At 41.0% G+C, this 20660-nt stretch overlaps 1 protein-coding gene and 1 pseudogene across 1 annotated transcript; both read right to left on the reverse strand.

Moving 5' to 3' along the window:
• Positions 1–6189: 6189 nt before the first annotated feature.
• LOC107303412 lies at positions 6190–9692 on the reverse strand (annotated as a pseudogene).
• Positions 9693–13990: 4298 nt separating this feature from the next.
• LOC102708414 (subtilisin-like protease SBT3.9) lies at positions 13991–17914 on the reverse strand. Its single transcript, XM_040521171.1, has 10 exons — positions 17831–17914; positions 17637–17728; positions 17329–17426; positions 17076–17231; positions 16100–16719; positions 15758–15825; positions 15404–15649; positions 14939–15056; positions 14640–14811; positions 13991–14538 (listed from the first exon to the last, which is right to left on the reverse strand). Exons 1-10 carry the CDS (start codon positions 17912–17914, stop codon positions 13991–13993), a joined length of 2202 nt encoding a protein of 733 aa, XP_040377105.1.
• Positions 17915–20660: the final 2746 nt, after the last annotated feature.

A 20660-nucleotide genomic window follows, 5' to 3' on the forward strand; every position in this document is an offset into this window, starting at 1 on the left:
AAATTTGCAAGAACATACAAGTCTTTTCACAGCTGATCTGATGGCATTAATAGGGTTGACAATGGGTGGGTCGAGCCCGGGTTGGTCAAGAATGACCCTATCCTCGCCCCCGACCCTGGCCCTAAAGCCGAAATCAGGGCCAAACCATCCCCTTCCCTAACCTTGGCAGGGCCCTGACCCCAACCAGGGCCTAGCTCGCAAGTAGATGACAGTGTTGATAGCGATGGGTGGCCAGAGGAGGAACGCAACAACGGGTAGAGTCAATGATGGTACTCGGCTGCTGCTGCGGGCTGCGGGCTGAGTTTGGCTGGTATGTGTTTCTACTAAAGGTATGTTATATATACCTATTTGATTTTGGTCCTGTTGGATTTTTTTTGTTGCAATGTACTATTTTTTGAAGGAGTGAATATAGACTTCGGAGCCTGTGGGTTTCCAGGGATGAATTCCATTCCCTGTCCCCGCCCCCGTCGCCACTCCCCCACGGGCGAAAATCTCCCCAGGCCTTGGACCCGGACCCGTCGGCGAAGGTCCCCGGCTTTGCAGGAACTGCCAACCCTAATTGTTAACTGCTCCTAATTAAATGGGGTATAATCTATTTATGGCTGATTTATTTATTAGTAATTTTTGGGTGGGGGTACTCTGATTTATTTAGTTTACTAACAAATTCCCTCATACATGCATAGAAACAAATCGGTAATGAAAGATCTAGTTCACAAGGTAAGTCCAATTATCCTGCCAAGAGGAGGTTCTTCTCCTATTCGTAACAACCACAAGTGGATTTAGAAGTGGAGAAAGGTAGTGAATTAGTGACTCCCTTCATCATCGCATGAAGTTGATCTGATCATTACATCTCACCAGAATAACAGACATAATGGAACAGATCAAATCACAAAGCTTTTCATGCACATGTGTTGACTTGATTTAGTCTTTGTTAGCTGATTGTAACAACTAATGAACGTGTCTAAGGAAATGATGCTTTTTTGAACTGTTCTTCCTACTAATAGATCTTCATGGCTTTAAGGAAACCTAGGAACCGCGTGCAACCAGAATGGCTTTACGCACCTGATCCACGTTTCCATTTGCAATTTGCGCACGAGGCGATGGACCCGAGCTTTCTCCAAGCAGATGTGCGCGTGTACATTTGCAGGCCTAGGTGTTTAGGCTCACCTAGTTAGACTTGAAGACACGAACTGGAGGTTAGTCCAAGGATGAAATATGAGAGAACTCATATTCTTTTGATCAAGCTAAATTCTTCCTTTTTTTTTTTCTATTCACAGTCATATCGCTAGTAGACATGTTTACATTCGTGATTCCAAAAAAAAAACACCATGATACCTCGAGGCATCATGACACATAATGTGACAACCCGAGCTCGATCTCTAGATAAACCATAATGGAAAAAGGAATAAATAAATTATTTTTGCTTAAGTTAAAACTTAATTAAGTGAAAATAAAGCAACAACCATGAAACGTGTTTTCTGGAAGAGTCATTAACGGGTCATCCCGTTGTTAGGGTAACAAGTCGTTTTCCTTTCTTTTTCATTGTTTCGTTCAATGCTGGACGTGCTCGTGAATCGTCTGTATGATTCCAGGTATCATTCTCTTCGCCACTTAATAAATCGTTAATTCATTTTCAGGTTTAGTTATGGAAACAACTAGATTTCTACAATTTATAACTAATTCATCCAAAGTACGTTGAAGCTCATTTAAATTGCAATGGGTCAATAATTTTGTGAAGAATCGATTAAATATAGTTTCGTTTCCTGTTTCGAGTGTTTTAAGTTGTTTGTTCTATATTTCGGTGTTTGTAATGCTCCCGTTTACTACGAGGTCCTAGCTCAGGCTAGTTCAGAGCCTCAAGACAAAGTCACACTACCTCCTTTGCTGAGGTTTATCTTTGTTTTTAAATTATTTTCACATATTTAAATTACTTATACATTATTTTGCAATTCAATTAATTATGGATTGATCCTATGGTTATGGTATTAAGCCATTCTTCTTTATTCGCTTTACCTTGTCACTTTGGGTTAGATTAGATGCTGATTAATCATGGGCTTAGCCATGCTTAGTTTTTTATATTATTTAATTAGGAGGGAACACTACTCAACTTATTCACCTCTGGGTTGTGAGCTCATATTAAATGTAGTTGATGGATAGCGGTTATTAAATCAACTAAAATATGGCTTAATGGTGGATCCTAGTTGTATAGTTTTGCAAGTGGTGCCCGCGGTAATTAAGGAACTGTTCACAGAAAATCCATGCGAGAATAATTGTACTAACCGCAAGTCATGGGCAATAGTTGAACTAGAAGTATAGTTTTCTCCTCTTCTAGGCACCAAGGTATGGGTAGACAGGATGGAGTTGGGTCGGCCTAGGGATGGGTTGATCAGCTGCTAGATCTACCGTTGCACAAGAGGGGTACCTTCCTCAACTGGGGTGTTGGTGTGCGGGAAGTACAACATCGTCATCGTGTAAGTGGTTAGGGGAGGGTTATATGGATGCATCTGTCACAACCTCTCAACAGTATGTCATGGTGACATACTAGTGTATGGGTGTGTATGTTGAGGCTCTGTCTTGTGAGTCATGTTTATACTTTTGATCAAAGTAAAATTATTTAAATAACCACATCCGCAGGTATGGGTGATTGACCGACCTTCATTATGATTAGTCTCATCTTTTCATAATAAATGAATCTAGTTAATAATTTGCTTGTACAGATGGGAGAGGCTGGTACTGTATAGTTTAGCACAATATTAGTGTTAGTTTGGGCTTGGTACAATATGGTGTAACATCGGCCAGTGATTGGTATAATTTTGTTTAATAATAATCAATGTTTTACTTTTGCTAAATAAAAGGATTTTGGAAATGTTCTTTATATAAAAATTATCCCTAAGTCATTCTTTTGTACTGCCTATGCATATCTTATTGCATTTGTTGGTGTGACCTTTTGAGTACGGTGGGTGATACACATTATTGCGCTATTTCGTTAGTTAGGAACAAAACTTTTGTTTGATAGAACCACTATTGATTCCTTATGGAATCTCTGACGGATATAGCAAATGCATGATATCTCACTAGCTCAAGAACTACCATAATATTCATAATATTCAAAGAACATTCAACAACTAAGTAACTTGGCGGCCACGAAAAGCTAAGCAAAGCAAATGATATAGAGAGAAGTCACCGTGGATATCCAAACCACTATTTACCAAAGTTCGAATCCTTGAGGAGATTTTACTCTCCCTTCAGGCGCTCGTGGGGAGTCGGGTCTCTTTCAATCCTATCCTCTTGCAGAGGTTATACCAATGCAAAACAATTCTTTTTTTTCTTGTTGAATAGTGCCAAATCAACACCCAAAAAAATCCAAAAATCCAAAAGTCAAATGGAAATGAATTAGTTAATTCAATAAGAGAGAAAAGTGGCCCTACGCTTGATTTCGTTGCCCAAATGAATCCCATTCAATCGTTCACTCATGGAATGAGTCCGTCGGAAAGTTCAATCATTTTTTGTCATATATAGTTTGCCCTTTCTGAAGGATTTGTGCCTACTCTACTTTCTTATCTAGAACTTCGACATACAAAATATATACTCTTTTTACTACTAGTACTTATTTCCTTGCAGATGCAAGATCCATTCTTTGCAAACATATATTGACACACCACAAGTGAATTGGTTGCTCGCCAATGAAACCTATCCATCCAAGAGTCGTCGTTGTCCAAAAGTAAAAAAAATAAACAACTAAAAATTTAGGAGAGAAAGCTAGCGCTCAAAGATCGAAACAAGACGTTGTTGGCATCAAAAGTTGACATGACGACGTGTCACACACGTAAGCTTGAAAGTCCTTCTAAGAATACTTCAGTGCAGGACCTAAATTTTTAGCTAACGCGGGTGTGCCAGTCAGTTTGATCCTGTAACTGACAAGATTTAAAAAAACATAGATAAAATGTTAAACCTAAAGATTCTATCGGCTAGATAGCCGATATCGCTTCAGGACCCTAGCCGATGGACTATGTCACTCAGCTTTGCAAGAATTTCAAAGTGTGTAAGCTTAAAACAACTTATTGGTGAATTATGAGTATGATAATTACCAAAACAGGCTAATCAACTAGTCACTCCTGAAAGATCGGACTTAACCGAGGCAGTTTTAAGATTAACCAGTCGATCGTCTTTGATTTCGCTATTATCGCACACGCAGTCAGCAGCCGATAGAGCTTATCACTTAATTGATCTATAAGCGGGTTCGCGAACAGGCCCACTTACACCCCTTGCCGAGTCTGCCTAGCTTGTAACGCCTTGTGTCCAAAACTTTTACACGGACTCTCGTTAAATCTAAACTTAACATGATCTTAGGATCAATATTTTTCTCTTTCCATCGAATTAACGTTTTTAGACCCTGTTTGAATTCATCTAACTTTTTTTAGTCCCAGTCACATTAAATGTTTAGATAATAATTAGAAATATTAAATATAGACTACTAATAAAACTTACCCCATACTCTTGACTATTTCGCGAGACGAATCTATTGAGCCTAATTAGTCCATGATTAGTGAATGTGATGCTATAGTAAACATTTGCTAATCGTGAATTAATTAGGCTTAAAAATTTTGTCTAATAAAATAGTATTTATTTATGCAATTAGTTTTCTTATCGGTCTATATTTAATACTCCTAATTAACGTCCAAATATCCGATGTGACGAGAACTTAAAAAGTCTCTGGATCTAAATAGCCCCTTAGTCTCTAGAATAAACGCAGTCGTTCCTTTTAAACTTTTATATATATATATATAGCAAAACTAATATGTGCACCTCCTTAGGATAAACTATTTTATGTCCCCTCCCTCATAAGGCCCAAACCCTCTCCCACCCCTTTCAAAGGCCTAAAACCCCTCTTCTAGCCTGGTCAAAGCACACTCCCACCGGTTAAACCCGTCATTTGACCTTCCTCCACACCCCCACATTTGCCAACTCCCGTCTATCTGAAAAATACAGTAACACGAAGACAAAAATACAGTAACATGCCTTATAAAATGCAGTAACAACGTCAAAATATAGTCATGACGGATCTAGTTTTTTAAATCACATTTTTTTAACCAATGTGGTGAAAACGATTTTGAAAAATAATGTAAAACACATGAGATATTGCTCTCTAAAGATTAGGAATACAATATTTTTAGCTCCCTCGCATGCATTAGTTGTACCATAACAACAATATAAAGTTATGATGTTATTGTACTTCTATCATGATGTTATTGTATTTCTATCATGACGTTACTGCAATTGTGCAACACACATGTTACTGCACGTATATCGCGATGTTACTGCACATCTATCACGACGTTACTACAATTGTGCAGTAACAATACATATATTTTATAGCAACATATCGTTATTACTGTATAGGAGGCGCATCATTACTACACATATAGATAGCTCTTAAGATTTTGAACTTTAAACAACTTTATCTCTCACCTCGTATATTATTTTTTAAGAACGTTGGTACCATATTGTTTGAAAAAAATGTTCTAAAAAAGTAGATCCCTCATGGGTATGTTTCAACGTTGTTACTACAAATTAATCGTCGTGTTACTATATTTTTTTCATCGTGTTACTGCACAATTTCTATGAGACGAGAGGTGAGCTTAGATAGACATGAGGGAAAGCCCATAAAGGGATTGACCCACGGGATTAAACTTTTGACCAGCCTTTAAACAACGCGGGGGTGGTTTTTGAGCATTAGGAGGAGGGTGAGAGGTGAGATGGGCCTTGGGAGGCCTTGAAAGGAAGGGGGTGTAAAATAGTTTATACTAAGGAGTGCACATATTAATCTTGTCATATATATATATACGCGCGCGCTAGAGCACCACCTTAGTGTGTACTTGCATTGAAGAAAAGTGTTGCAATCATCGACGGTAATCGGCAGACCTGACTACATGGTATCAGTAATTACACTAATAAAACAAGGTCATATGTTAGGAATTTTTTACAAAGTTATCTTTCCAAAGAAGGGCCATGCATAACAAAACATGGATAGATAAATCAACAACCAATTAAAATTTATTATATTAAAGGAGTGAAATGAAACATTTATAAATATCATCTACTAAACACTGGTCTCCAAGACATTTATTTTAAAAGAAAAGTGTGAACAAATATTAATTGCACAAACCTATTTACTTTTAGAGGAACAATTTATGAAGTGTCTGAGATGAAGTCCTCAATTACGATGCGAATTGCAACAGGAATCCTCACTGAGTGTGTGACACCATCCAGCCATGTCAAGCTTCCGAATGTATATCCTCCCTGTACTCTTTGCCGTGCTTTGAATGTCACCTTGAATGTTGCACTTCTACTACTGCCTCTGGTAAATGTGATCACCGAAGGTTCGACGGACATGCTAACACCGGCCGGTGCCTCGATCGACGCCTTGTATGTTGCTTCTCGCCCTCCAACATTGGTCACAGTGCGCCAAACGGTGATAGAGTCCTTAAGGTCTGGCACGGCGATGGATGGGAGATTGAGTTGATAGAGCTGCTGCGTGTAGGACTCGCAGTCATCTTTGGGGCTAAGAGTACAGTTTAAGAATATATTGTACTCTTTCGGATCAATGTCATAAACAAGACCAGGATCAACCGATTTATCCGGATCTATCTGGCCACCACCAAAGTCGAAGGGGTCAGCCACCTTCCTAAGAACTCCTTCGGATTGGATTGGCATGCCAAAACGATCCGTTACTGATGCTGCAACAATACACAGAGAGTATTAGTCAGTTAATTCTAGGTTGTGGATATTAGGTATATATAATATAATGTGTCACATTTTGAAGGAACTTGTAATGAATAAGTACGTGCCTGTGGTGACAATGGCGGACTTGATCATGGCAGGTGACCAGTCCGGGTGAATTGACTTGAGTAACGCCGCCACCGCCGAGACATGAGGACATGCCATGGACGTCCCTGACATGAATTCGTACGAGTCACCCACAGCTGCAAGGATGTTGACCCCGGGTGCAGCTACATCGGGCTGTTGAACACAGACAGAATCAGGTTTCCACAACATCCGGAAATTACTGTCACATACAAAAATCAAGAGGTACGTATATATAAATAGTTATTTCATCATTGCTGGATTATCAAGATTAAAGATGCAACTTTCATCACCGCCGGTTGATGTTTAATATGGGAGTAAATTTATCCAGGCCAAGATATGATCAGGGTACGTTGTTGCATGTCACCTTGAGTATGCTCGGAAGCTGAAAGCTCGGGCCTCTCGACGAGAACGAAGCGATCCTCGGCGCGAGCACACCGTTCCCCACCACGGTCACCGCGCGAGATATCTTCACCACCGGTTTCCTGCCAGAAAATGACATGTTAGAACACGTCCGGATGTTTTCAGACCACACAACATACCAGCAATAATTTCTGACTTCTGTTCCAAATAAACTCACCTTGCACTGCTCGCGTAGGAGGCGATTCTCGCCGCGATCTCGAAGTCGACGAGCACGCAGCCGGCCGGCAGAAGCTGGTTGCAGTATTCCATCTCTCTGAAGACGACGGCGCTCTGCTGCGCGAAGACGAGGCCCTTCGCTTGCGCCTTCACCGCGGCGCCTAGCGCGGCGCCGCACGCCTGGATCGGCGACGAGGTGTCCGCCACCGGCATGCCGCACAGCACGATCTTGCCGGTGACGTTCAGCGACGCCAGTGACTCGTCGTCGCATCTGCGCGTCAAATGGTTTTTGGCATTGCTCAGCATCTCTGGCTCATGATTTTAGCAATTGCAGAGATATTGGTATGCAGTGTTGACTGCTGTTGTTTCTAGTGATCATTTGGTTAATTCCATTACCTGAGCTCATCGGCAACGACAAGCTGATGAAAGCTGCTATTGTTCACCGTTGTATTGTAGTTGATCGATTGTCCCTGGATTTAAGATCAATGTCAAAAATAATCACTTTTAAGTTTTAACCTGTAGCAGGTGTCTTGTCAAGCCTTTTGAAACCAAAGGAAACATAAAGAAATCAGCTTTTAGTGTAAAAACGTAAGCATCTGGATGTGAGGAAATTAGAAGAGTTTTTTTTACCATATTTGATAAGCACATTAAAGTATCAAAAATTTTATTATAAAATTCTGATATCTTAAAGGTACATAGCATCGGTACTAAAATTTAATATTAAAAATATGGCAAGTCAAAATACTTTTATAAAAAAAATTAAATAAGAAAGCTTAGTCATGCGTACCACCAGGTTCTCTTTGTTCCCGAGCGACACCACGGTAGGGAACGAGCGATCTATGGAGCTGGCAGCCACCGTGATGACCCACGGCAACGAGTTCGCCACCGTCTGCGGCGCAGGGCCGGCGTTCATGGCGGCGAACACCAAGGTGATCCCCCTCGCCACGGCGTGCAGCGTCGCGGGAACCTCGCTCTCCAGCTGCACCGACAGGGACAGCGACAGCACGTCCACGCCGTCGTGCACGGCGTCGTCGATGGCCTCGAGCACCGTGGCGGCGCTGCACGTGCCGTTGCCCCAGCACGCCTTGTAGATGGCCAGCCGCGCGCGCGGGGCGCCGCCGCGGGCCACGCCGGCGCCCAGGCCGCCCCCGTGGTGGCTCGCGTTCCGCACCTCCCCGCCGGCGACCGTCGAGGCGGTGTGCGTGCCGTGCCCGTTGAGGTCCCTGGGCGACATGTACTCGCCCTTGAGCAGCTCGGCCGACACGCCGTCGGAGTACCACCGCGCGCCGATGATCTTCCGGTTGCAACCCGTGGAGTTGAACCTCGCGCCGGTCTGGCACTTCCCCTTCCACCGCGCCGGCACAGGGCCATAGCCATTGTCGTCAAAGCTTCGTGATTCAGGCCACACCCCTGCAGCACGTTTCATTTGAAGATAATAAGCTACTTCCGTTTTGAAAACAGCAGGTGAATTTCGACGATAATGGTAAGAGTGCAACGCAGTTTTCGACCTGTACCGACGACGCCGACGATGACATCTTCACCATAGTGTGCCTTCTTCACGAGGCTTGATTGTTCATAGTGGTTAAGCTTAAGCCCAAGAAAATCCCAGCTCCGGGTGGTGTGTACCTCATGGTAAGTGTTAGGCTTCACGGTAACAACTTCCGGTAATTCTGCATGCACCAGAAATTCATTAGTTCGTTAATAATGTAGGTAATACATACAACATGTGCATCAGGTCATGCCATTAATTGTACGGGGTCGATGCTTACTTGCAAGTTCATCAGCTTAGGATTCGGTGAGCATTGCGGCGAATCCGGAGAATCCGTGCTTGTAGCTATAGACTATTGATTTCTTGGCTTCATCCTTACTGTTCCATTGAAAAAAGGTAACAAAATCAATCTCCGAGGTTCTTCAGGTAAAGATGCAGTGGTTACAGCTTAAATCATTAGTATATAAATAATTAAATACCTCCCAAAAACGGAAGTAAGAGCGTCATGGTGTGATGCGATGACCACAGACGGATCGTCATGCTTCTTCTCCCCCATGTAGACAATGTAGAGCTGCAAAAATTTGACGACACGAAGTTTTCAAGAATCAATATCACTTCTGAAGCAAATTATGTTGGAAAAAACGACGTCAATTTGAAAAGGAAATCGGCTTACCTTGCTCGACGCATTGACGAAAATGGGGAGGACTAGTACAAGAACCAAGAGCAGGCTAGAAGAAGGGAAAGCTGATCTCGAATCCATGTTGATCGATTTCGAGGAGTATGTTCTTGTGGTTTGGTGTTGATCTTAGGCTGAAGCATGCAGGTATAAATAGCAGCGAGCATCGTAATTAACCACATGGGTGAAAGAACAGCGTTCAACAACAGATCATCCACATGTTTGACGTTCAACAGATCATCAGGTCACAAAGTAACAAAAAGAGTAGTTAATAAACCAGGTTCACGCACGCTGTTTCGCTGTATGGTTTAGCATTATGATTTGCTTTGCGCATCATGCTAGCTGAAATTAAATGAACAATGACATACGAACAGAAGACGAATACATAACATAATGCAGTTTTCACGTGTAATGACCGGATCAACTTTGCTTAACGATGATCGGAACTAATTGTCCTGCATGGCCCAGATCAAGCTTCTGCTGCACCTGACTGTGAAACAAGCTATGCTGCTAGCTTAAGTATTATGACTATTTCTTGCCGCGGAGGTTAAATAATCAAGCACGGGGAATTTACTTGTTCTTGGTAACTTCCTAAACTGTGAGCCATCCCTACAGGTACAGGGGAGAAAAAAGTCAACCCCAGGGAAATGCTTTACTAGACCATAATCCCAAAGTAAAATTTGCTGAACTGATATCGGCCAGACCTAGCTTTAGCTCTATTTTAATTAGTATATATCGCTAAGTTCCTTTCCATCTCCTTTCATAAGTCTGACTACTGGCTTGGATTTGAGTGGATACAACACTCACTTGCCTTCCTTAGCATTAAAATTTTTACGACTGCTATAGTGTCACGTTTACATATTTGTTATAATGTGTCTATAGACTCTCATGTCATAAACACATCGATTAAATAAGATGACGAATAGTTAAATATCTCCTTCCACGGAATGAATCAGAACAATTTACAACTAGCTGTCCTAATCGTGAAGGACCTGAACCGAAGAGAGTTGGCAATGCAGAGCACATTGAGCATCTCCAGTAATACTCTCCATTTACTCACATGTAATCTGGAACCCAAAATGCACGACTTCAGCAAGAACCCCGATTTCTCAAACTGCATTTCTTTTCTCTCTCCTATTCTAACACGCACTCGATGTTCACACATAGTTTAACACCATAATAATTGAAATATAAATATCTCTAAACACATAGAATTCAACCTGTTCAAATGTTACCTTTTCAAACACCACATTTCAAGTTCAATTTAAAATTTTCAAACATGGAAATGACATCGTAAAGACACAATATCGTTTGTAGAATGGTCAAACGTGTAACAAAAAGCCAACAATGTAATCTATTATAATATGGAGAGAGTATTGAACACCATGAACATGGGAGTAAAATTAAATGCTACACAAGATCATCTTGAACTTACTCATACGCCTGTTTTTCATACACCCTATCAAGAGTCATACATATCCTGCCTCATCCCACCGTAGATATGCAGTCATCTCTCATTCATTTTCACACAGTACAAAAGCACCAAATTTGAGGTATGGTATGGCAATGGATGGGAGGTTGAGCTGGTAGCTAGAGTTGCCTCACGCATGACTCACAGTCATCCTTGGGATCAAGGTATAATTGAAGAACTTGTACTCATTTACGTCGATACCATAGACCAGGCCAAGATCGATGGTTCTATCTATGTGTCCACCACCGAAGTTGAACACTAGATTAGCCACTTTCCTTAGCATAACCTTAGCTTGGATTGGCTAGCCGAAATGGTTAGTCACTGAAACTACAATCGACAGTGATATAGCAGCCCAACTATTAGAAATCCGCCAATCCACATGTGATGTGTGAATAAGGAAAGTCGTATATGTACCGTAGTCAGTTAGGTATGGATAGGGGGCATAGAGTACATATGATGAGCTACAGCAATGGTTGTAGAGCCTAGCATATCTAGGTTAAAAGATAATTGAGCATGCCATGGCATTGTTAGGATCTCATAGAGACCTTTATGGCCCTATCCTATAAATGGGCCTCTATGAGCCTCCAAATTATCTTTCATGCCATGACCAATACCCCAGTTGGTCCTATACATATGATCTGCGATCAAGAAATGAATAGCAATAGCTATATGATGGTGTGCAATATTGCCCAACCATAGACAACCGGTTATTGGATCTACCCCCCCCCCCCCCCCAAACTAAGAAATTCTTCGTGTTTGGACCAATTCAAGGTGAAAAAGGGCGTTGCTTCTTTGGCGAAACTAGAACAAAGTTGAGCCAAAAGGGCGTGATTCAAGATAAATTCACGAGGAAGTGGTATCTCCTTAGGATATACCCAAGGGTCAAGAAATTGGTTAATCGGTAAAGGTACATGGATTTGGTGCCCCACCCAAGAAAGAAGCCCAAGTCCTAATAACCCTGCTAAGTGATGATTCAACATGGACTCCACGTCTTAGAACCAAGCTAATTTGGGAGCGACTTTGTGATAATGGAACCATCCAGCAAAAAGTATTAATGATACAAAAATCAATGCACCGATTGTGGTGCAATAGAGTTGTAATTCACTAGTTTTGCCTGATGCTCGCCAAATCTGAAAAACCCCAGAAGTTATTAGGATTCCAGAAACCCCACAACAAAGCAAGAATAGTTCAGAAGATCATTCTCAATGTTTGCGTGTTGATACTTGATAGTTATGTTAGCTTACACTAGTAATGAAGAAGCAAAAAGACTAGACCAAGTCCACTCACTGTATGTGTGGAAGTAGTGTTGTTTGATTTCACATGCTGCAACAACTGCGGAAGTGTGTTTTTCCAGTGTCGTGGCCCACCAAAATACCAATTTGCTAACTCAGGCCTGAGAGAATAGGTCACCCCTAATCCGGTCAGCTATTCGGCCCATGAAACAAAATCGGCCTCCTTAAATCGTGCCAACAAATTCAGTTCTCAAATGAATTTGGCCCACTAAATTCCCATCAGCAAATTTGGCCTTTCAATGAATTTTTGCCCACTTACATCCATCTCCAAATCAGCCCATCCGCGTCAACAAATTCGACCCGTATATGAATTTGGCCCACCAAATACCAATTATCTAACTTGGCCCAGAGAGAATATGTCACCCCTAATCAGGCCAGTGATTCGGCCCATGATTAAATTTAGCTTGACAAATTCTCATCAACGAATTCAGCCCAAGAGTAAATTCAACCCACCTAATTTACTTTAGAGAAGTCGGTCCAGTACTGAATATGGCCCACTAATGACCTGACAACTTATTCATCCCACTGCTAAATTTGACCCACTTATTTGAGATCAAAGATTTTGGCCCAGGAATAAGTTATGCAAGCTAGTGAATTGGCCCCCTTCATTACCAAATTTGGCTCACTAGTGAATTTGGCCCATCAATGTCCTGGCAACTAATTGAGTCTACTGGTAAATTTGACCTACTTATTTGACATGGCCAAGAATTAGTTAGCCTTGCCAATGAATTTGGTCGGCTTTATTCTTGTGAAATAAGTCCACTTGAGGTTTCTCAACTTATCGTCCAGTGTGTTTTTTTTTGTTCTTGGACAGTAAAACCGGATACAACCGGTCCCTGAACTATCAAAACCGGTGCAAAAGAGGCCCCTCGATGGTTTTGAAGGCGGTTTTGGCTGACTTGGCGCCTACATGGCTAGTTTGACTAGGTCTCCGTTCCACGTGGCATTTACATGGCACTTACATGGCATAAATATGGTGGGGCCCACATGTCATTCCTACTCCCCTGACATATTTATTTCTTTTGTGTAGCTAACTGTGGGCCCACGTGAGCCTGCCATTTTTAAATTATTTTTTGTATGCAACTGACAGGTGGACCCACTATTTTTCTGATATAGGTGCCACGTAAGCGCCATGTCAATGCCACGTGGGATGGGTACCTAGTCAAACTAGCTATGTAGACACCAAGTCTGCCAAAACCGCCGAGGAACCTCTTTTGCGTCGGTTTTGATAGTTCAGGGATCGGTTGTATCTGGTTTTGCGGTCCAAGGTCAAAAAAACAAACAAGACGATAAGTTGAGGATAGTTTGGAGGGGTTATATGCTAAAATATAATGTTGCAAGTGGGATTAGTTGGATGTAGATTCTTTACAATTATTGCCACAAATAAGGAGAAAGGGTGGGATGATGGACTGCTGGCATGAAATGTTCTTTTAGAGATAAGGGAAGCACAATGTCATGTCTATATATCCAAGGGACAAGGGTGTGCATGGTTACATTATTACATAGTTTTTTTAGAATTCACTTAGACAACAAAGGGCACAAAAACTAAACAAATTCAGAATATTAATTATATGATAAAATCGATATTGCACAAATTTATTTATATTTGACTATAAAGCTTATGAGGTATCTGAAACAAAATCGACGATTATACTACGTATTGCTATTGGAATCCTAACTGAGTGTGTGCTATCATCTAGCCATGTCAAACTACCAAATGTGTATCCACCTTGTACTCTTTGCTTTGCTTTGAACGTGACTTTGAATGTTGCGCTCTGACTACTACTTCTAGCGAATTTGATCACTGTAGGCTCCACAACCACATTCACGCCAGCCGGTGCCTCAACCAGCACCCTGTAAGCTGCTTCCAACCCTCCGACATTTGTGACAGTCCGCCATACCGTGACAGAGTCTTTGAGGTCTGGCACAGCAATGGATGGGAGATTGAGTTGGTAGAGCTTCCCCATATATGACTTGCAATCATCCTTAGGATCAAGGGAACAGTTAAAGAACTTTATGTACTCTCTTGGGTCGATTTTATAGACTAAGCCAGGGTCGACCGCCTTGTCTGGCTCTATGTGGCCACCACCAAAGTCGAAAGGGTCAGCCACTTTCCTTGGCGACCCCTCGGCTTGAATTGGCATACCAAAGCGGTCAGTCACAGATGCTGCAATAAGTGGAGAATATAAACCAATGAGTCCTAATTATGCTAAAAATAACAAGTTTCTCAACATTTCAACTTATTAAATATTATTGTTTAGTTCATACCTGTAGTGATGATGGCAGACTTGATCATGGCGGGAGACCAGTCCGGGTGAACTGACTTGAGCAGCGCCACCACTGCTGAGACATGGGGGCACGCCATGGAAGTTCCGGACATGAACTCGTAAGAGTCACGCACGGCTGCCAGTATGTTAGCCCCTGGTGCAGCTATGTCGGGCTACCAAAACAGAACAAAACAAGGTTTTGAAACAACATTAAATAAGCAGTTCTGTCCTGTATTAAAGGTCTGAGGATACTTTAGCATTTGATTCATGGTTGTCAACAAAAGAGGAACAAGATGTCACCTTGAGTATGCCAGGAAACTTGGTGCTTGGTCCTCTCGACGAGAATGCAGCAACTCTTGGTGACAACACTCCACTTCCGACCACGGTGACGGCCGGTGACACCTTCGCTACCGGCGTGCTGGAAAGCGAGATGATAATTATTAGCTATATATGCTTTTAAATATATATACGACATGATGTAAAAAATATCATTTGTTTTGTTTTATTATTAAAGTTACTTTAAGCATTCCCTTATTTTATTATTTGCAATAAGATTTTAAATAAGAACGATTGTTAAACTCGTTGTCTAAAAGTCTAACATATATGATCATATAGAGGGAGTATGTATATACATAAGTCAAGACGTACTTTTCAGTCACCGTTTAGTTTTCTCTTCATACAAATCAAGGAACCGAAACTGTGATTATCCTAATTGGGTTCTACGTGGTAGCTTGTGAAATACTCCTAGCTTGAGATCGATCTCACCTTGTCTTGTCGGCATAGGAGACGATTCGGTTTACAATCTCGTAGTCCACCACCACACAGGGCATGACGCCGTTGCAGGCGTCCAGCATTTCGAGGCTATCGACGGCGCCGCGCTGCAGGAAGATGAGGCCCTTGGCGCCGGCCTTGGCCACGATCCCGATGGCGCCCTGCTCCACGTCGTACGGGCCCTGGCACAGCACGATCTTGCCGGTCACGTTCATCGACGCCACCTTCTCCGCCGTGCACCTGCAGCGTACGTAAAAAATCACACATCCAAGGGAAAATTTTAGTAGAGTGAGAACAATGTGATAAGCAATATATTCACGGATACTTGGGCTGAAACGGTTTGGTTACCTTGATCCATCAACAAGCTCATGAAATTCGCTGCTACTCGCTGTGGCGTTGTAGTAAATGGATTGCCCCTGTTGTGTATAAAAAAGTGTGAGCGGCGGAACCAAACAAAGTAATTAAAGAGATGGTTGTGTGATCGATTATGATTAACGGGTGATTGTTTGTTTTTAAAAAAAAATACAAACGGTGTATTTAAAAACGAAATATAATTTATGAATTATATATATATATATGCTCTTAGTGATATAATATAAAGATTAGAACATAAACCATGGTGAAAAAACCCAAAGTCAAATTTAAAGTTAAATTTTTTTTTATAAACATAAGTAGAGGATGAAATTTTACCACCAACTTCTCGCCGTTCCCGAGCAATATGGTGGTGGGGAAGGTCCGATCAATGGTGGCAGCGGCCACCGTGATGACCCAAGGCACAGTGTTCCCCACCGTCTGCGGCGTGGGGCCATCGTTCCCACCGGAGAACACCACCGGGATTCCTCTCGCGACGGCGTGGAGCGTCCCGGGAATCTCGCCGGGGCCTAGAGAGAGGGACAACACATCCACCCCGTCGTTGATGGCGTCGTCGATGGCCGCGAGGAGAGCCGCGGTGCCGCACGCAGTACCGGAGCTACCCCAACACGCCTTGTAGATGGCCACCCGCGCACGCGGCGCCCCGCCGCGAGCCACGCCGGCGGCAAGGCCACCCTGTTTGTGACTCGCATTCCACACCTGCCCGCCGACGATGGTCGAGGCGGTGTGCGTGCCGTGGCCGTTGAGGTCCCTCGGCGACATGTACTCCCCCTTCAATGTCTCGTCGGGCATGCCGCCGGAGTACCAGCGTGCGCCGATGATCTTTCTGTTGCAACCCGTGGCGTTGAAGGCTTTGCCGGTCTGGCACTTGCCCTTCCACCGTGCCGGCACAGGGCCGTAGCCATTGTCGTCGAAGCTTCGTGATTCAGGCCATATACCTGTGACGTTTCATGAAAGCCTCAGTTCAACCTAGCTACTGGATTTTACCTAGTGCTCCCTCCATATCTTTTTTATATGACGCCGTTGACTTTTAGGTCTACGTTTGATCATTCGTCTTATTTAAAAAAATTATATAATTATTAATTATTTTGTTATAATATAATTTATTATTATAGAAACTTTAATTATGCATTATAATTTTGCATATTTGAATATAAATTTTGAATAAGACGAATAGTCAAACGTGATTTTAAAAGTCAACGGTGTCATACATAAAAATATGAAAAAATATGAAGAGAATATTATAATGCAAGTGATTTCGGACAGGATATTATAACGCGCTGCAGTTTGAAACCTGAGTCGATGACACCGACGATGACATCTTCACCGTAGTTGGCTTTCTTTACAAGACCTGATTGCTCGTAGTAGTTAAGGCCAAGAAAATCCCAGCTTCGAGTTGTGTGCGCCTTATGGTAAGTGTTAAGCGTCACGCTGATGACTTCAGGTAATTCTGCACCAAAGACATGTTAGTTTCTTAATGATTCTGCAAATCATAACACTAGAAACGAGAACATGCTCATGCCATAGTAGGGTAGGGAGCTGATTACTTGCAATTTCCTCTGCTTGGGATTTTGTTAGCATCGCTGCAAATCCAGAGAAGCCGTGCTTGTAACTGTATACTATAGACTTCATGGCTCCATCCTTGCTGTTGCGTTGCATTAAGGAAAACCACAAAATTAATCAACGTGAGCAGCCCGCTCTATTGCTTGGCAAAGATTTAGGGTCTTTTTTTCATTTGGTGGATTTTTAAATTAAGAAAAAGAATAAAGACATTGAACTATTTGTAGTAAAAATCTAGTAAAATTCATGTGTTCCGAAAAGGCTCTTATAAGTTATGCTTTGAACTATTTAGTACCTCCCAAGAACAGATGTAAGTGTGTCATGGTGCGATGCCGTGACAACAGATGGATCATCATGCTTCTTCTCCCCCATGTACACGATGTACAGCTGAAATTTTGATGCAGAAAGGTTTCAGGAATCAGAAACTTTCCTGATCGAGGAAAAAGCTTAAGTGAAAAATTAGGTTTGCTCAAAGAGAAAGTGTCTTACTCTGCTCGACGCATTAGCTAAAAAAGGGAGCACCAGCACAAGAACTAGTAGCAGAGTAGAAGAGGAACGTGTTCTCGAATCCATGTTGGTTGTTCAGAAGTTTGCTGCTGTGGTGTTTGTGTTGCTCTGCTAGCTCCAGCATGCATGCATAAATAGCAGCCCAGCCCCCAACAACCATGCATCCGGTGAAAGAAGAGTTCAAACAAAACATCATTTTCATGTTTACGTGTTGACAGATTTGTTAGGTTTAAATAACAAAAAGACTAAACCAAGTCCAAATTGTTGGTAGATTTGTTCTCGTGATTAAACACTTCAGGAAGATGACATAATATCATGTCTTCAGATGTAATGACGTGGTCAACTTTGTGCGAAGATGAAGAGAATTAGCATAATTCATTTGCACCAACCATGTAAACGCATGGCTGCAAGAGCATGTGTGGTATGACTTATTCTGGCTGTTGGACGTTAAAATGATTGGGTTTCCTTCTGTATACGAAGGTTCTGAATTGTGTTCTCGGCACAATATCAACATGAGTCTTTCAGAAGGTTCGCCCGAGTCTAATTAACTTTAGTTAACTTTCATCTACAAAATTTGAGGTTGATACTCATATGTACAGTTTACAGGATTTTTCCTCCTCTTCTAACTTTACAAAAATGTAAGGGAAAATGTCTTGACCAAAGATGCCAACTACGGAGTACTAAGTACAGTCAATTACAAATAGACCAGTTGATGTGCATCTCCCGAACTACAAAGCAGACCAGTTGTTCTATAAAAAAAAATGACGGAATATTATTGTACGATGGGTTTTATTTTTTCTGGATAAGTTACACTGAATTATGCATGGTCAGCATCCTTTGATTAAAAAAACTAAATATTCCACTCCAAAACTAAATAATTAACTTCTATTTTTTCGGTCACAGAAAGACGATTAGGCGACCATATAATTCACTGCGCAATCTCACAAGAGCCCTTGACACATGCTTAAAGAGTACTGGACTAAGGCCACGTTCGGGAGGAGGGGAAGGATAGTTAATTATCCGGCGCGAAAAACGTAATAATAGATTAGTACATGATTAACTAATTATTAATTATAAAAATTGTAAAATGAATTAATATATTTTTAGAAAATAATTTTTCTATAAAAATTTTATAAAAAGTACACCGTTAAACGGTTCAGGAACCGTGCACATAAAAAACAAAAAACAATTGAATCTAGGGTAAGAAATGAAAGAGCCGAACGCGGCCTAATACTAACTCCCAACCTTCGTTTAAATATTCCTATTAAAGTACAACCATGTATACATGGAGATACCGGAATTTCAAATTTGATGGGTGGACCGCTACTCCCCATAAGTAATTTGTAAATAGCAAAACGATTGTTGTGTGCCAACGGAAGAGATATACTTTAAAAAATATAAAGCAAATAATTTTCATTAAGCTTTACCTATTTGTTAATTATTCCTGTTGTTTTCACAAACTCCCATAGGCCATAGTCAAGAGCGTCCTAAACTCGTATCAACCAAACGTACCATAGCTAGCTCTGGCTTTGTATCACCGTATCACAAGCACAAGCACATTATGTACATGTCACACATGTATCATGTGTCGCTAGACACATAGACCTACTAGCATTTGGCCGATATAGGATCCGGTTGGTCAATGCCTAACTGTTCTCATTGGATATATTATATAGGTGTCGTAGGGGTATTCTAGTTAGCTTCACAAGGTGGTGGACTAGCCGGTCTAGGTTCGAAGCTCACTTCTACCTATTTAATTGATATTATGTCATTCCCTAATATTCAAGTTTTTTAATTTTAACTCGTGCGTCTGTGTGGAAAGATCTCAAAATCTTATATCACTAAAATTTGATATGTGAAACTAATATTTGTTTATTTGTATAAAATATACTATCATGCAGTTATATTTTGATAATATTACGGTTCCAAAATATTGACATTTGTACTAAATAAAAGTCAAAGAAAACTGAGGGATATTGTGAAATAAAACTCGTTGGTGAAAGGAATCTTTATCCAAGATATTAGATGGAAGGAACTTTCACTGTCGTCATTCTGTTCGATGCAATTTGCTTGGCTGATTCGCCTTTGATTCAGTAAAAAAAACTTACGTCGTATGTTGACAAAGATTACGCGCCCTAATGTATTTAAAATTAAACTATGATAGTGAGACCTTACGCTCCAGATAGTGTATTTCCTCATTTGCCTGAGCAAAACAAGCACATAAAAATATCTACTTGACTTCTTTTAGTTGGCAGATAAATTTAATGTTTAAAAACGACATTGATGATTTTGACATGAAAAATACTTTCATATGATTATATTTTCTACAAGTTTTTAAATATATAATTATAAAAATTAATGATGGGACATGTACATATATATTAGAGATTGTATCCATACCCAAAACAGCAAGTAAATCTACCGGAGGTAATAACATCAACAATGCCAAATACATATACAAGTAAGACATATTTTATGATGAATTTTAATAAAACTAATATGGTGATGCCGATATTGGTGTATTTCTCTACAAACATAGTTGGAGTTACAGAAGTTTGATTTTTTTTAAAAAATAACACCTTACAATATAAAAATGAAGGGGGGTATACTTGCATTTTGACTTGGCAAATATTCCCTATGTTCCATATTATAAGATTTTTTTGGTCTTGCCTAGATTTATAAGTATGCTAATAAACCTAAATATATATAAAATACATATATATGGATATATAGATGAATCTAGTTAATCCAGAAAATCTTATAATATGGAATACAGGTACTCCCTCACAGGAGCGTAGCTGCTTAAACAGAA

This window comes from Oryza brachyantha, chromosome 2 (genome assembly GCF_000231095.2).
Source record: "Oryza brachyantha chromosome 2, ObraRS2, whole genome shotgun sequence".
Classification (NCBI taxonomy): Eukaryota; Viridiplantae; Streptophyta; class Magnoliopsida; order Poales; family Poaceae; genus Oryza; species Oryza brachyantha.